At 35.4% G+C, this 16,626-nt stretch overlaps 2 protein-coding genes across 4 annotated transcripts in view; one reads left to right on the plus strand and one right to left on the minus strand.

Moving 5' to 3' along the window:
* Positions 1 to 16,626, plus strand: part of LOC116297368 (uncharacterized) — a 38,098-nt gene that overhangs the window by 17,445 nt on the left and 4,027 nt on the right. For both annotated transcript variants that reach the window (XR_016121198.1, XR_016121199.1), the window contains exon 5: positions 6,796 to 6,899. The gene's annotated coding sequence lies outside the window, so the exon portion shown is untranslated. The remainder of the gene's footprint in view (positions 1 to 6,795; positions 6,900 to 16,626) is intronic.
* The window catches only part of LOC116297367 (galanin receptor type 1), a 43,102-nt gene that overhangs the window by 6,904 nt on the left and 19,572 nt on the right, over positions 1 to 16,626 (minus strand). Inside the window, exons 1-2 of one of the 2 annotated variants that reach the window (XM_031705582.1) lie at positions 6,777 to 6,873; positions 3,390 to 3,776 (exon numbers count right to left, since the gene is read on the minus strand). In XM_031705582.1, coding sequence (XP_031561442.1) covers positions 3,390 to 3,766 — 377 coding nt within the window. In that variant the 5' untranslated portion in view covers positions 3,767 to 3,776; positions 6,777 to 6,873. Of the gene's footprint in view, positions 1 to 3,389; positions 3,777 to 6,776; positions 6,874 to 16,626 lie in introns of those variants that run through there. The other variant, XM_031705583.2, reaches the window with a different exon arrangement.

The following is a 16,626-nucleotide window of genomic DNA, read 5'->3' on the forward strand; positions in this document are numbered from 1 at the left end:
AACAATACGAACAAACAACAATACGAACAAACAACGATACAAACAAACAACCATACGAACAAACAACCATACAAACAAGCAACCATACGAACAAACAACCATATAAACAAACAACCATACAAACAAACAACTATACGAACAAACAACCATACGAACAAACAACCATACGAACAAACAACCATACAAACAAACAACCATACGAACAAACAACAATACGAACAAATAACCATACAAACAAACAACCATACGAACAAACAACCATACAAACAAGCAACCATACGAACAAACAACCATACAAACAAGCAACCATACGAACAAACAACCATACAAAGAAACTTAATTCATGATTTACATGTACTGAGAGATTTAAGGGAATCCTAAGAGAGTCGCATACCTGAGAGGTAGTACACTCGCCTCTCATGCACCTCTGGGGTCTTGGGTTTGATTCCTGAACTCGGCATCACGTGTAAGTAGAGTTCGTTTGGTTTCTCTCTTGATTCAAGGGTTTTCCTCCCTACCAAAAACATAACACCCTCAGTTCCAATTCGATCTGTAAGTTAGCCGTGCTCTAACTCTATCAACCCCGAGCTTGTTTCAGGGTTCAATTGTGAGTTAGCCGTGCTCTGACTTTAATCAGCCCAGAGGTTGTTCAAAAAAATTTGAAGTTTTAACATTTTCAAAGAAAAAGCTTAATGAATTCGACATATATTATATGTTATATTCGGTTTCGGTAAACTTACAAAAGTCATTCATCCTTAGGCTATTGCTTGCGATAGGCTTTCTTTTCTTAACGCCGAAAAATTACTTTTAATCAACTATCTCATATCTGTCCGTTCCTTGTTAAGCGTAGATTAACCATAGTTATCTCCTAAAGTATTTGACAGGAAAAGCGGGGGAAGGCTCCACAAATCTGTTTTGATTTGTGGATCTAACTGTGCGCGTGTGTGCGTAGCGTAACCCCTTAAGGACTGCAAGTAAGAGTTTTACGATTCGTGGGGTATAATGCAAATAATTTTGATTGGCAAGATGGAAATTTACTAATAGTAGTCTATAACTAAAGCGATAAGTCAGCACTGATCACTAACTAGATTCGCATTTTGAGGTCGCATTTTTTTGTTGTTGTTGTTTACGTGACGACATAACAAGAGAGAGCTCGTTGTTTGTCAATGAACGATCATGGCGCAAGCTGGCTTAATTTAGAATGACAAACCTCGTTTATTAGTAAAAGGAAATTACATATGAACTACCGACAAGGAAGTGGACGTTTGGTATCTGGTCGACAAGCAATTAAATGTTATATCTGCATCTTTTGCAACTTATTCTTTTTACGTCGACACATTACGCGGGAAAGGAACTGAAATTCGTACACCCGAGTCTATAGACTTGCCGCCTTGTCAGTCGAATTCTCTCAATTGATATCTATTCCTTTGTTTCGGCCCTTGGTGTCCAGTATCATCCAGATAAATTAATTTATCGGCTCGGCTGAAAAGAGATTTCTGACGTTTTTGTATCATCTTTGATTTGAAAGTCTGGCCGTGTGATCATTATTAGAGCTTTCTGGCGCGTCATCTACTCCCTCATTAAAACAAGTTAAAAATTAAAACATAAAAATGAGATTTAGTGATGGCATTGTGGTTTTCAAATGGATGTATTAGTTGATATTAGGATCAGTGCTATTAAAGCAACAACAACAACAACAACAACTTTATTGAGCCCAAAGAAAGTAAATTAAGTACAAAAATTATCTTATTTGGTATATTAGTTGATGAGAGCATAGACATTTAGAAATAGCTTTGGAAACTAATCGAGCTAAATGTCTGGGCCATGCGGAGTAAATTACAAGAAAAAGTAATGAGTTCAGTATTTTCATGGACAACTACAACACCGAGCACAAAACAAAATGGGTGGAAGCTGAATTATCAATATTAATAACATAATAGCATGGGTGACGTTCGCGGCTAACGCGTCGTCTTTCACCGCTGCGAGTCCAACGGGTCGGGTCGCTGGTTCGAGCCCTGCGGTCGCCACATGTGAATTGAGTTTGTTTGATGTGTTGTTCTCTCCTATGCTATGAGGGTTGTCTCCGGGTTTTCCGGTTTCCTCCCTCCGTAAAAATCAACATGTGAGCTGAGCGTTGTGTGCATAGAATATTAAATGTAGTGGTAGTGCGTGTGGAGGGAACCTCATGGAAGAGCCCCATATGGGGAGTGGTGGTTGTAAAATATTATCATTATTATTAATTATTAAATAATATTCTGTGTTCTCATCATCTGTATGGAGACAGAGTAAAATCATTAACGATATTTGGAAAGAATAAAGGTCTTAATTTTGTTTTTATTTATTTCTAATATTTTATAGCGGTAAATTTTCATTGATATTTTTTATTTTTGTTTCTCGTGGCTCGTGATTTTACTATGTGATACTACCATTGTGTGGTACTTTATTATAATAGGTCTCTTAGATAACGAGTTATGTGTGAATGCAAAGTTCATTCTGACTCATTCGACGTTATGCTAGCTACTTGGTTATTTCTTATCTATAGAATTTCCAGTTTTCATATATAAATTGATAAAATATTAAATAAAAACAGATTCAAAGGCATCTTTTGGCATAAGTTATTTGTTTCGTCGTGTTTGAACAGTAGGAAGAGTAAATCTTGTCATTTTTACGTAGGTTTTCAACATTAAGAGAAATTCAAAGCAGGGGGTATGAGGGTTGCACTTTAATCATCCTCCTACGCTTAGGATTCAAGTGAAGTCTAGTTTTATTTCTATAGCATTGAAATATGCACCAGATTAAATAACCTTTGATAAACGCCAACTGCAATGAGAGTGAATGAAATACTTTGATGATGGGAAAAGGACATATATTTGCAACACTAGGAGCGTCATAATATGAAAAGTTCTATTGTCTTTAACAGACCAGTATTGTAATCACTTCTGGCGTTTCCAAGGGTGATTTGAATTAAACCGCAAGCTAAAAAACTCCATTGCATTATATATTTTTAATTTTTTTAAAGCTAATGTTTAAAGATAAATATGCCTCGAAAGGTTGAACGCGCGAATGAAGATGATCCAAATGAAAAATCGAAATTGGAACAATTCAAATAACTAGTAAGACATTTGAAATAACATTTCAAAAGAAATTTTCTACGCCCTTAATATTTCTTTTTTCGCGAGTCGCCATCGAAATTTTAATAAATGACTGACTTGATATTGGGTGGATTGCGATCAACAGAGTTACATAACTTGTTGGAAAAATAAACGATTACAGTAAGCACTACAAAAGAGACTGTACCAGAAGACGCGCAGCTAAACAAACTATAAATTTGTATAGGAAATATTGTATCATTACATTGAGTATTATATAGAAATGCAAACCAGATTTACCTGTTTAAGCTTATGGCGACAAGAGTTCCCACTGATGCTGTGGTAGCCATTGTTTGAAGTGGGTAGATGAGTTTACACATCACTGCACCATAAGGCCAGTACTTGGTGATAATTTCACCAAAATCGAACGGGATGCAAATCAACAAGACTGAAAGATCTGCGACAGCTAAGTTCACTATAAAATAGTTGGTGATATTTTTCATTTTACGTTGGCGGCACACGACCAAGCAAACGAGGACATTTCCAATGACTCCGACGATAAATATAATGACATAGCAGACGAGTCGTGCATAGAAGAAGCCATCTGCAGCAGCTAAAGTGGCAGAATACGGGTCGTCAGAATCGGTAATATTTGCGGTCGTGTTGTTTGAGCTCATCTTGTTCAATCTTTGAAAAGAAGAAACGCCAGAACATAAGCAATATATATATAGTATATACCCTTGAAGCCTACTTAATTGAATTATCAAGGCACACTGTTTGCCTTTCCATTGGTCAGTTGTTTGTCTAATCGCCGTTATCTGGACAACAGTTTATTCTGCATTATCCTTTTCCTTCAAAACCTTAGCTACCGGGCCCGAGACTCAAAGACTACAATTTAAGCGTAGCCTCGAGAGAGCCGCCTAATCAAATTGTTGGATATCTTCAGTTCCAAGTAAAAATAAGTGTTTAGTATGACAATGAGAAACGGGATAACATATTTCAGTAGTTTACGCTCGCGCTCAGTAAAAACAGACAATCGAAAGGTTATATATCTGGACGTTGAAAAAATACTTATATTTAATGAACTATACAGTTAAGTGTTTTAATTGGTTAATGAGCACTGAATCATTGCACACTGTAAATCACTATGGATACAGATGATGTAAAATAGCATTTGTCACCAACATCATCGTGTAATCAATTATATTTCCTTGGGGAATTATTGCAAAAAATTAAATTCTGCAAAGCATTTTACCTCCCATATAGCAAAATATTGATGATATTGAAACCTTTTACAAAGCCAAAGGCAAGCCTTAGTATAGTTTAACTAAATAGTGAATATCTTATGGAATATCCTCCCAAAATGCAAACAAATTAGCGATTTAATAGTGATTGATTTAACTTCCCGGATTCCAATCAAGGTTGTACTTTACACTAATCCTGCAATAATAAGTGACTTTATATTGCCTCAGGATGATAAAACAAAAGAATTTCAATCTCAAGAGAATTGGAAACCTATTGTTATGTCCCTCCAAATTGAACTGCATTCAGACGTGCTGCAAGGGGTCTATTGATCATGTTCAAACGCGTCAAAAAACAAAAATTCAAAAATTCGAACCTCAAATCATCTATAATAAAAACTTCCTTTTCTTATGCTGTCATATTTCCTAAACAATGTAAAATAATTTACTCCGACGTCCGAAACGTCAGTAAGTATTTTCATCTTTTCACGGTGTATAATTTACCCTTTTATCATTACTGTAAAATAATTTACATTAACTATTCAAAATATCATCATCCGTCGTAAATCGTATCAGTAATCCTCTTGGATTTAAGGTGTAATCAAAAGTATACCAGTTCCTTCGGCTCTTGATCGATATTGCATCGTAAATATTAAAGAACTGATATTTACTTAAGTCCCCGCGATAAAAAAACTCGAGATAGTAGCAGATCTCAAAATGAGTATGAATCAAAGAGAAAGCAACTGCTATTAAATACCTGAATCAACAAGAAAGAGGACACACGAGTGACTAATATGAGAATTATTTGGGGTATGGGATCATTTGGGGTAGAGGTATTTGGACATATTTTCCGAAGCGTCCGGGGGATCGGAATAGAAAAATTTTGCTAATTGCTGAATGGATGAATAGCAAAGGTGGAGAAATCGTAAAACATATCTGACTTTGAGCCTGCTAAGAGTTTTATTGAGTTGTACACATACATATTTTAACGACTTACGAAATGTTATGGATGGCATACTGTGAAAAGTCTTCAAAATGAACTCAAATAAAATAATATATTGATGAGGTTCTTGGTGAGAACGATGGGATTGTTAATTGTGGCTGTATTTGATGCTCCCCAAGGCACATTTCGTTAGTGTAAACTCGTCTAATGTGAAGAAACAGTTCCTTAGCAACAGAAAAGAGAATGTCGCCCTCTAGCACCTGCTCAAAAGAGAATGAACAGCTTCTTTATATTCGTGCGATCATCTTCAAAAATCCTTAACTCTAACGATGTCAGTGTTACATCATTATCGCTAATACTATCCTAAAATTGTCATTTTTTTTATTGAAAAAAAAAGGGGGGGGTCTTATTTTTTTAAACCCTGGGTATTAGTTGAGATAAAATCAAATATTTCCGCGGATATTACAAATACACACGCATGGAAATTTGGTTGTTTGCCATTTAAGGCTTGTACTGTACAGAACATTTCGGCTCCGCAGGCAACTCTTGGCGGCAAACTGAATCCTAGCTTACAGAAATTGATCGCCACATATACTCGTACTTTTAGTTTATATATCTTATAAGAGTGTTTTAATTTTTTATCGGTTTGAGTTCTCAATTTAAAGTGAAAATTACAACAACTCTTCGGCCTATCTCATTAGTCTCTTAGAACCCAGCAACTGTCGATTGCGTGCTATTCTTTCCTTGCCTCGACGTTTTATTTCGTTTGAATTTATCGATTTCACCGAAGGTTGTTTTTCCAGGCCTTTCGAAACAAAAAGTACTTTCATTGAGCTGTAAGAAATATTTGTCCAGAAGACGAATACTGGCTTTACGTACTTATGTAAAGAAAGTCTTAATTCCAACAAAACTAACGAGTGTTTTCGATTCTACCTCTATAAATGTTTTTGCAGGTGTCAATTGGTAACGCTTTTGCTGTTTTGAGAAATTAAAATATCTCATGAGCTATACTTTTAACCGTTTTCATATGCTATCATGTAACTAGTCGTTTTTGCTGTTTTGAGAAATCAAAATATCTGCGACTATACTCTTAACCGTTTTCATATGCTATCATGTAACTAGTCGTTTTTGCTATTTTGAGAAATTAAAATATCTGCGATATACTTTTAACTGTTTTCATGTGCTACTCGTTTTTGCTCGTTTTTGTTCTCAAAAATCAAAATATATAATGCGTTATATTTTTAACTCGTCATTCATCTTGGGCAGAATCAACTGAGGCTCTGATTGTAGTGAAACTTCTAATATAATGTTGATTAAAAGTATTTTACATGATAATCAGAGCCAAACAATCTGGTTATTGCGCTTCCTTTTTTTTAGGATGTGGTATTGATGCGATTGACCTTTATTTCAACTTATTTTTATCCAAAAGAAGTTTGAATTCATTATGCAATTTATTGAAAGTGAGCGATCTTGACTGGAATCCTTTTTTAAAATTTTTTTTACCTTATTTCTGTTGTTCCAGATCACGGACTACCAATGATTCAGCGTTGGATTCTAAGGCATCAGCATCTCTTCTATTGCCCTAGTACTTGAACCAGCTGCCAAAGGGGAAAAAGAAAACTAAAGGTAAACATTGGAATATTGCTCCACACTTTTGTAGGTTTGTGTTCTTAACTCTTACAAATCGAATAATTACGAATAGAATTTTTGATTGCTCTTGAAGGTGTGAATTGAGACAAAACCAACGAATTGCAAACCACGACTCCAGTAAATCCTATAGTCCCTTGGACAATGCACGTTTAGATGTGTTAATTGATTTACCCTAAATGAACTTATACGCTTAATTTAGTCGATTGTGAAGTAAGCTTTTCTGTACATTGCAAGGCTTTGTTCTGGAAGCCGTTTATTTCCTTCTTTGGCCTATGTGTCAGAAGGTGTCAGAGATAATTATGGTTATGAAGTGCGGAAAACTAACCCAACCAAAACATCTTCAGTAAATCTGTATAAAGGCAAGTCAGTAAGAGGGATTAAATTGTGGCTTATAATATCTTCATCCGTCAGCTTTGCTACCTCGAAACACCAATGTTTGGTTAACGCCTTAGCAACTAAAATATACAATGCTCAACTGAGTGTATACCATTCGATGAATGAATTGACACACATCTTGCATTGTGTTATAAGGCTTATTTTCACGAGGCCCGCATTGGTAAAACACAATTAAACTCTTGTGTTCGAGCTCTCGAGGGTCTTAGCTTCGATGTTAGTGTTATTCTAATCTGGCTCAAGTAGGTTTATTAGAACCTAAAGTTAGATCGAATTTACATGAGAGACGTACGAGGATCCCATTGAATGAAAGGAATAACCGACTCGCATCATTAGTATATTTACTAAAAACCTACTAAAATATTTAAGACGTTTTTGTAGAATTAGATTCGTCAAGGAAAAAGAGGAGATAAAAAGACTAACTTAAAAGAAAGCGCACTTCGTAGAACTAATGAAATAAGATATTGCAAAATGAAATGGAAAAAATCGGTAATGTCTCTGTGATTTTGAGCGCTGATCGCATCAAAAGCAGCAATCCCTAAATCCGTACGATATTACGTTTTCCCAATTGTTCTTTCGGTTGTATCACCAATGACCCTGAATTTCACAATTTATTTTTAGATACTAGAGACTTTAAGATTCTCGTTTACGGCAAACGTGAAACGTCAGTTGACCATTAACAAATTCTTTAAAATTAGTGAAAAGGAATCGCATAATATCTTTAAGTAGTAGATAAACAAAAGAATACTTGTCTTTGTCGAGAAGGTTTGCAAAAGGTAAAGTGAAATACAGGGAAACGATGAAAACGTGGTCACGTTTGCCGTTTGCGGGAAGGAAAGACGGGAATCTTAATCTGCCTACTATGGTCCTTGATCACGCGGTAGCCATGCTTCTTCTCATGACAATCAAAACCTTTGTTTCACCCCGCATAATTTTATTTTCAAGTACTTGAATGCGAGGCCACGCGTGGTGGAATCGTCGCGGCTATTGTTCAAACCAACATGGCTGCCACGTGAAAAAGCCCCATGCCTGATCTCAGGAGCTTATTACGATTTTTGATTGCCAGTTTACATAGAAAGCTTTTGGGATCAGTTTACGTCTTTTCTCACTGATTCGAAGCTGATCTTTTCCAATTAAATCAAATCAAAAACTCTATTTAAGGTGTTCTTATATATTTTTCGTGAAAATCGGTCGCGTGAATAGTTACCATAGCAGCGCTACGTCAGCCACAAAACAGGCCCTTTCTGCCATTAAAAAATTAAAATCTCGAGTTTCCCGTTGTCAATCTTTTTTAGATTGTGTAATGCGAAAGTTTGTTTTGTTACCTATTATATGACAGCGTTTTATTAAAATCGTGACTACAGAAACCAAGATATTAAAGAAATATAGATTGTTTTAAGATAAAAAGTTTTCTGTAGTCCAATTTCTTTTTATATTGCGTCAGTTGCCTGATTATTCTACGAAGAAAAAACTGTAGAAATTTAAAGATGTTTGACCACGTAGTTTTCGAGTTTTTATTTTTTATTTTAATTAACGCATGCCACCGACTTTTCGTGACGTCATCAAAATGAAAATTCTTCAAGTTACGGTACTGCGCATGCTCGTGCACAACCTGGCGCGCGCGCGTACGAAAACTATATGGAGCGACCTTAAACACAGTCAAATATCTTACGATAAAAAAACAGCTACTGTTTCACATAATTGCCGTGAGGGAACCCGAAGTTTAAAAGAAACAGGGTTTATTTTTATTTTGAAGCTAGCTAATGAACCAGAGTTTCTTACTTCCATAATCATTTTGCACCGCTATAGCTAAAGGATCGTTTCAAATAACTAGTACGTGGCTTAGGGATTATTAGTTTGCCTCTCGATCGATCGTTAAGTCGTATTTAGTAGCTATTTAGTGTTAATGGTAGTGTTACTTTCTAATGTAAAAGACCTCAAGTTGGACATTTCAATGTGTGTGTGTTGGCCTGTGTTTGTGAACGAGGTGGTTTGAAGTCGTGCTGTCATTGATAAAATTATATCTAAAGAAACTAGCATGTACTTTTTTTCCTGTAAGGAACACGACGAAAGGGGAAAAAGGAGAAATAAAGAAAAACAAGGAAATGGAAAAAATAAGAATATGATAAATCTAGGATATTTAAATGAATAGGTTATAACTTTGTTTCTCATGTCGTTCTCATTTTCTCGTAACGATTAAAAAAATGAAAAGTAGGAAAAGTAGAAAAGTATTCTCGCATTTTCGTTTCTTAAAGCGTCTGCTACTAAACTTCCCACACTAGTTTACTCGGGTCTTTTTGCCAAAGCTTACTCTGCTAATAGAGGGGTTAAAAGAATGGTCTAAACTCAAATGGCCCTTCGCAACGTGTGTTTCAAACCTTGTTTGATTAACCTCAGGTAGGTAGTTTTAATTGCTATTTAAAGATGGCGGCCAAACAACGAAGGACGTGTGATAAAAAAAATAACTGATTGAGTAAACAAGGTTAATTGGCGTAAAATTCGTCAAATTTTTCTCAACTTCGTTTCTATTCTCGGTGTTTTCATGGCAACTGCATGCTTGGTTATAATTGGCTGATTTGTTTCGATTCAGATAATATTTCGGAAGGGTACTAAAGAAATACCCCGTAACCCCAACAACGTTAAGTCTAATAGAAAACTTTGCAATTAATCGTACGTAGGTCAATGTCCTTTACTTTACTTACTTCAGTCAATAAAGACTCGCGTTTTAGTATTAATTACTAGAGTGATTTTATTTGGCACGTGAAACAAAGTTTATAATTAGTGAATAAAATTAAAGTTAACAATGCAACTAACGAAAACAAGGGAAATAAATAGTGTCAACTACTTAAAAAATCGCACATAGATTTCCATTGACTGTTCTCATATTGATCATAGATGACGTTTTTAAATGTTCAAAACTCAGTGGAACCAAGAGCGTCGTCTATGTGCCTGTCCTCTTATTAAACATGGCTGTCGGCCAATCAGAACGTGTTATTTACGTGAGATGTTGTAAAATATGTAATGTACTTACTATTCTATAAGGGGCCCAGTGGTAGTGGTAGTGGTAGTGGTAGTGGTAGTGGTAGTGGTAGTGGTAGTGGTAGTGGTAGTGGTAGTGGTAGTGGTAGTGGTAGTGGTAGTGGTAGTGGTAGTGGTAGTGGTAGTGGTAGTGGTAGTGGTAGGTAGTGGTAGTGGTAGTGGTAGTGGTAGTGGTAGTGGTAGTGGTAGTGGTAGTGGTAGTGGTAGTGGTAGTGGTAGTGGTAGTGGTAGTGGTAGTGTAGTGGTAGTGGTAGTGGTAGTGGTAGTGGTAGTGATAGTGGTAGTGATAGTGGTAGTGGTAGTGGTAGTGGTAGTGGTAGTGGTAGTGGTAGTGGTAGTGGTCGTGCCGATTTTTGATAGGAAAATGCGCAAAGTAAGCATTTCATTAGTTGATTTACTTTTCCCAAACTAAATTGTAACACGCAACTAGAAATGTCTTCTTTTCGGCTGAAAATGCACTTAAACTATTAGTATTTAAAAGAATATTTTTGCAATAACAAATAAATATAAATTGATAGCCAAAATAATTAAACATGAAACCTCCAAGCCCGAAAGTTCTTAATTAAAATAATTTCAACCAATAATATCCTTTTTAAACAGCTTTTTAAAGGCTTTAATGAGTAAATTAATAAAATATATTATTATGAATGATGCCGAGTTATGACTTATCCATATAATACCGCTTTGACTGAGTATACAAGTGGTTTGAAGATACGCCAAGACTAATTAAAGTTTGTAAATTAGTCTCGTTTTATCGCAAAAGTTAGAAAAGTAATTTCCCACGTAGAATATGATAAATGATAGATTTTCTGATAAATTCTTGTTTAGTTCGTAAAGAAGTGCTTAATTAATTAGGCAGTATAGTTAATCATGACTGAGTGACTGAGACAACGTATCAGGAACAGTCAGCTATTGAGCTTATTAAACGTATTTTTCTTCATGATGGTCTTAAAGTATTAACATTATGTTGTTCAAAAAGACACTCCAGCGAAGACGAAGACGGAGTCTATTCTCGAGTGGTAAAAAAAATTGCATTGTCCATAAATAATGAAATGAGTATTGAAAGTTTATTCTTTGCAACTGTTTCAGTGTCATATGTTTGAAGACTAGGTTTTTCCCCCTGGATCGAATGGTTTTGGCGAGGCGGAATTAAGATATTATTATATACTTTGACGATGCAGTACGTTTGTGCATTGAGTGGTAAAAAAAATTGCATTATCCATAAAAAATGAAAATGAGTATTGAAAGTTTATTCTTTGCAACTGTTTCAGTGTCATATGTTGGAAGACCAGGTTTATTCCCAGGATCGAATGGTTTTGGCGAGGCGGAATTAAGATATTATTATATACTTGGACGATGCAGTTTGTGCTTTGTCTGTTAACTGTGCACTAATACACAGTGCCGCCATATTTACAATCCATCGTATTCCAGAAAAATAGGAGTAAAGATAGTGAATAAGAATCAGATACAGAAAAAGGAGGAATGGCAATACGACCGAGGAGTGGTAGATACGAACAAAAACAAGTAGCGACAAAAGAAAAAAACCATTAGAAAGTGAAACATGAAAGCAAAGAACTATGCGAAGACATAGCTATGGTGTAGACGAGAAACTTTGGTACTCTTTGCACTTACTTCATTTTCTTCTTGATGGAAAATGTCTTTCAATTAACCTGGAAGTGCTGGCCAACTTCTCCTAGCACATGAATCTCGACTTCAAAACCAACACTTGCTTATCAAATGGCACTTTATACTAAAATATATTTTGATATCTGGCCAAATTAAAAACCCTCAAATAACCAATAGACTGATTCACTTGCTTTTTAAAATTATCTTATGATTTTGGCGACGGTTGTACGTGCGCCAGAAAGAGATCAAGCGCGGAATGGTTGGATAATCGTGACGATAACATTATATTCCTATTGAGCAAATGATTTCCTGTGTGTACCCGGAAACAGACTAGCACTCGAGATTAAGAGACGATCTCCTATGTTTACTATTGAACAAAAGAAAAGGTAAATACAACATCGTTCGTTTGGTAGTAATCTGTCAGTGAAGAAAATTGATACGCTTTTAGTGCCTATAGATATCATTGTAGTTGGGAAAAAATCGTTCAAAGATGATCAATAGTAAGGTTTTCCCCCTTCAAATTTCAATAAGAACTATTTTCAAAGCATTAGAAATAGGAAAATCTGTTTTTAACTTATTAGAAGATTTGAACATTTATTTTGATGATTTTTGTTATTGGAATATTAAAGTGGTTGCAATATAAACATGATTTTAAGAATGTCTTACTTAGCCGCCAATGTTTGTTCCTCTTAATGGGACACCGAGATGGCGGACCTATAGAATAATATAATAATAATAATGGGGTTCTTATATAGCGCATTTCACATTGTCTCAATGCGCTTTACATTTATGAGCAGAGGACTTTACGGGCTGCATATTAAGGCACTAGTAGCAGCCGTGCAGCTTACAATCATGAGTGATTCGTTAGTACATCAGTGTTATGCCTCCAAATTGGGATAGGCTGTTGAACCGGGAGACAATCCCCTACTCTTACACGAATAATTCAATAGGCTCTTTTATGTCCCCCATTTACTGTAGGTTAGGAAGGGTTTGGAGACAGAGCCTACGGTTTTAAGTCCTTTTCCGAGAAAACTTGAAAGGTCTAACCATTTGAAGATGTAATTACAAAGGCAGCACCTTCTCAGTTATTTTAAGACCCTGAGTGGCGGACCTATAACTACTGAAATCATGAGCACAATCAATCGCTCCTATCTTTGTATCTAAAACCTCTTTTAACGAGAACTTTGGCGGAGCTATATAGTTTTGGTTGCTCTTCCGGTCTATAAACTGAGATACAAACCTCAAAGTTAGGTGTATTCTGATCTTCTTTTCTAATCAGTATTATTCCTATGTTTCGTGAACTTAGCCTGCTGTCTAACGGAGATCTCCTCCCTGCCTGGTTATGCTAAACGGTCAATGATGAAAGATGTGAAAAAAAGTATTCAAAAATTTCACACAAACGAAATTTTCACACACAAAAATTGGTTTTGAGATGACTCAGTGCCTACTATTTTTAAAAAATGATAAAGTTTTGAAATCACAATTTTCATGTTAGATGATAGTCATGTATAATGAAAGAAAGCATATCAACATGTTTTCGAATAAAAAGCGACGAAAACTAACCTAAAAACTTCATAACGCCTTCGGTAATTGAGCTTTTGATTAAGAGTTTTAGCTAGAAACGTACATGATTGAGAAACTCCGAGCACGCTCGTCGGCAATCGATCCCTTAATAATAGATAACAGTCATCAATAACTAGTAGAAAACTCTTTTTTTCATTTCAATATTAAAAAGTATTGACATTATTTTCGATTAGTGATGAATAGATTTAATTGAAATTTAGAATTTGTATTTTTATCAAGCACTGTTTGTTTTCGGGTTGTCAAACCTCGAAATTTTTCACGATATTTAAATTATCAGAAGAAACTATTGGAAGGAAAATCTGTTTTCGGCCTTCGAAACTTTTATAAGATTTTTGCATGTTTATGTACGTTTGAAAAGTTAGCACTCAAAATTAAGTTGGATTTGAAGGAAAACTGTGTTTGTATAAATGATCTAATGCATGGTTAACAGATGTTTGAGATTATAATTTCAAAGGTGTTTGTCTTTTAAAGAGCTACGAATTGTTTGATTTTAAAATAAACAATTATACTCTTTGGCAAACCACAGTCAATCAAAAGCATACATGAAAGCACGAGAAAGAACCGAACATTGAACGTTATTTGTACGGCCCTGGCTAAACGAGGAAACGTGTTTCCAGAAACATGTTTCCCGCGCGTATGTTTCCTCGATGTTTCCAAGTTTAGCCACATGCGAAACATTGCTGCGTGCAACAAATTTTGCTTCCAAGACGCAAAAAATGTTTTTGCTGTGAGGCAGAAACGTTTCATGTTTCCAAGACGCATGGAAAAAATGTTTCCCGATGTTTCCTGACAGTTTTGCCACCTTAGGGAACATTTAGGGAAACATGTTTCCTCGTTTAGCCAGGGCCTACCATTGAAAAGTATATATCACAATACATATTAGTATAGCAATCTAGAAAATGTATATCTCTCTTATTAACGACGGCTGTAGTCGAGCTTCTGAGGATTAGAAAAAAATAAGCTATTAATGCCTATACTAGAGAAGGCAAATGTATAGCAGAAAAGAAAGTGTAAAATGGGATTAAAATCTATTATCTAAACCACGCAGTCAAATATAAAAACGATGTTAAAAGTAATTTATATTAATCTCTACTTTAAGCATGCGTTATTATTGACCTATATTTTTCAAGTTTAATTTCCTAACCCCAAAATTGTTTTTGAATAATGAAGCATTACTAAATAATCAAATTAAATATTTTGTAATTTAGAAACTTCTTTTCATTTGGGATGAACCATTTGCTAAACTCGACTGCGGACTTCGAGTGTGATTAGACTTCTCAGGCTAGCAAGTTTCAATAATGTGTATAGCTTTAATATTGCGTTACTACATTGACAGCTATATGTTTTGTTAATAGAATAAGCGATAAATATCACACGTTTGACAATGTTTTTAGAGTTTATCTTTAAGTGAACACTTATGTAAATACCGGGATTAAGACTTATCGGTAATGGTGGGCAGTTCCAAGTTTGGGCTTTCTTCATAAAATAATATCGTGCAATCGTCGCCGGCATTATATGATAATATAGAATAACTAAATGGAATCAACAGAGAATATCAGCAGGCTGTTTTATCACTTGTTATACTTTTAATTTCCGGAATTGAGGAAGGGACTGGGGTCGAGTAAAAATAGGTTAATATTTCTACACTCGTTCCCAGTCCCTTTCTCAAATCCGTAAAGGCAATAGAAGGGTGACATAGGCTATAGAGCGTTTTCACTCACGTGAGAAGTGCTTGCATAAAAATAAAGTTCAATTCCCGGAGGATAGAAAATGTATTGTTTTGGTACCCCATAATGGCCGCTGTGACGTCACGTGAAAACGCTCTATAGCCGACGACGGATAAATCTAATCCAGTGTATATATTTATTGGATAACAGCATCGACCCGAGCATCGACCAGCACCAGACTCGTACCCGGTCGTCACTTTCTTAATGCGCGCGATGGCTTTTCTCTTCCTTCCCTTGATGCACGGCGAACTCACAAAATCCTTCCCATCAACTACAGCGTGAGATCAATAAGACAAGAGAAACGACTTGGTACGAGTCTTGACCAGTGCTGTCCACCATTCGCACAACAGGTTCAACTTTGTCCAGATGGCGAGATTCGACGAATAGAAGTTATCTATGGGATTTTATCCTATGCATAGAACTTTTATCCGCTCTTTAGTGCTTATCCTGTGAATAACTAATACTAACGAATATTCGGTTCAAGGTGTTTAATTGATAATTATTTTCAAAAAATTGAAGAAAAAAAACTGAAAAAAACCTGATTTAAATAATTATAAATTAGGGCCCATACAGTTGTACGAAAGGTGGATAGCTCTATCCAATGTATAAATCCTTATCCAGCGGATAAGCCAATGCTGTTCTATTAAATACATTATCGGATTTATCCGTCGGATAGCGCTATCCACCCTTCGTGCAACCGTTTCCAGTATTTTAAGTTTTGGGAAAATTAAGGTAGACAAAAAAAAAGTACTGGGACAGAAGTCCATTAATTGGTGTTGCAATAGTCTAAAAGGTGGTAATAGATTCAGATTGATTCAATGTACATGACTGGTTCAATTATCGCGTGTGGGATCTTTTTAATGAATATCAATGTTTGAACAGTCCCATCAAACCTAAGTGTATATTACTTTTAGCGCAACCACAAGAAAGAAGCCAGCTGATAATGATTAACATCAGGCACTTTAGTATGCATAATTATAGGCTAGGAATTCATTATTTTTGGGAGGAAAAATAAAACAAAATACTGAAATAAAAAATCAAGGCTTTTTTTAATTATCGATGTAATATAACCGAAAAATGTCACTGTTTTAAATTATGTAACTATTCTAAGTTTTTTTCGTAGAGATAATTAATTTAAGGCGAGGATTAAAATGCTTAGAAAAATCGAATTCAGAAGAATGACAGAATCTTTGTGAAATCAATGTTGGGTTTTATGTGTCAAGTGTTGTTTTGTAGGTTGGTGTCATAATTATAAACTAAACGTTTCGATGATAAGTTAAGTTTTAAAACAAGAGGATGAGAATAGGAATAATGGAAGAAGAACTAGGAGAAAA

Source organism: Actinia tenebrosa, unplaced genomic scaffold (assembly GCF_029948245.1).
Source record: "Actinia tenebrosa isolate PJP-AT-01 unplaced genomic scaffold, QUT_ActTen_1.0 PGA_scaffold4__44_contigs__length_22323623, whole genome shotgun sequence".
Taxonomy (NCBI): domain Eukaryota; kingdom Metazoa; phylum Cnidaria; class Anthozoa; order Actiniaria; family Actiniidae; genus Actinia; species Actinia tenebrosa.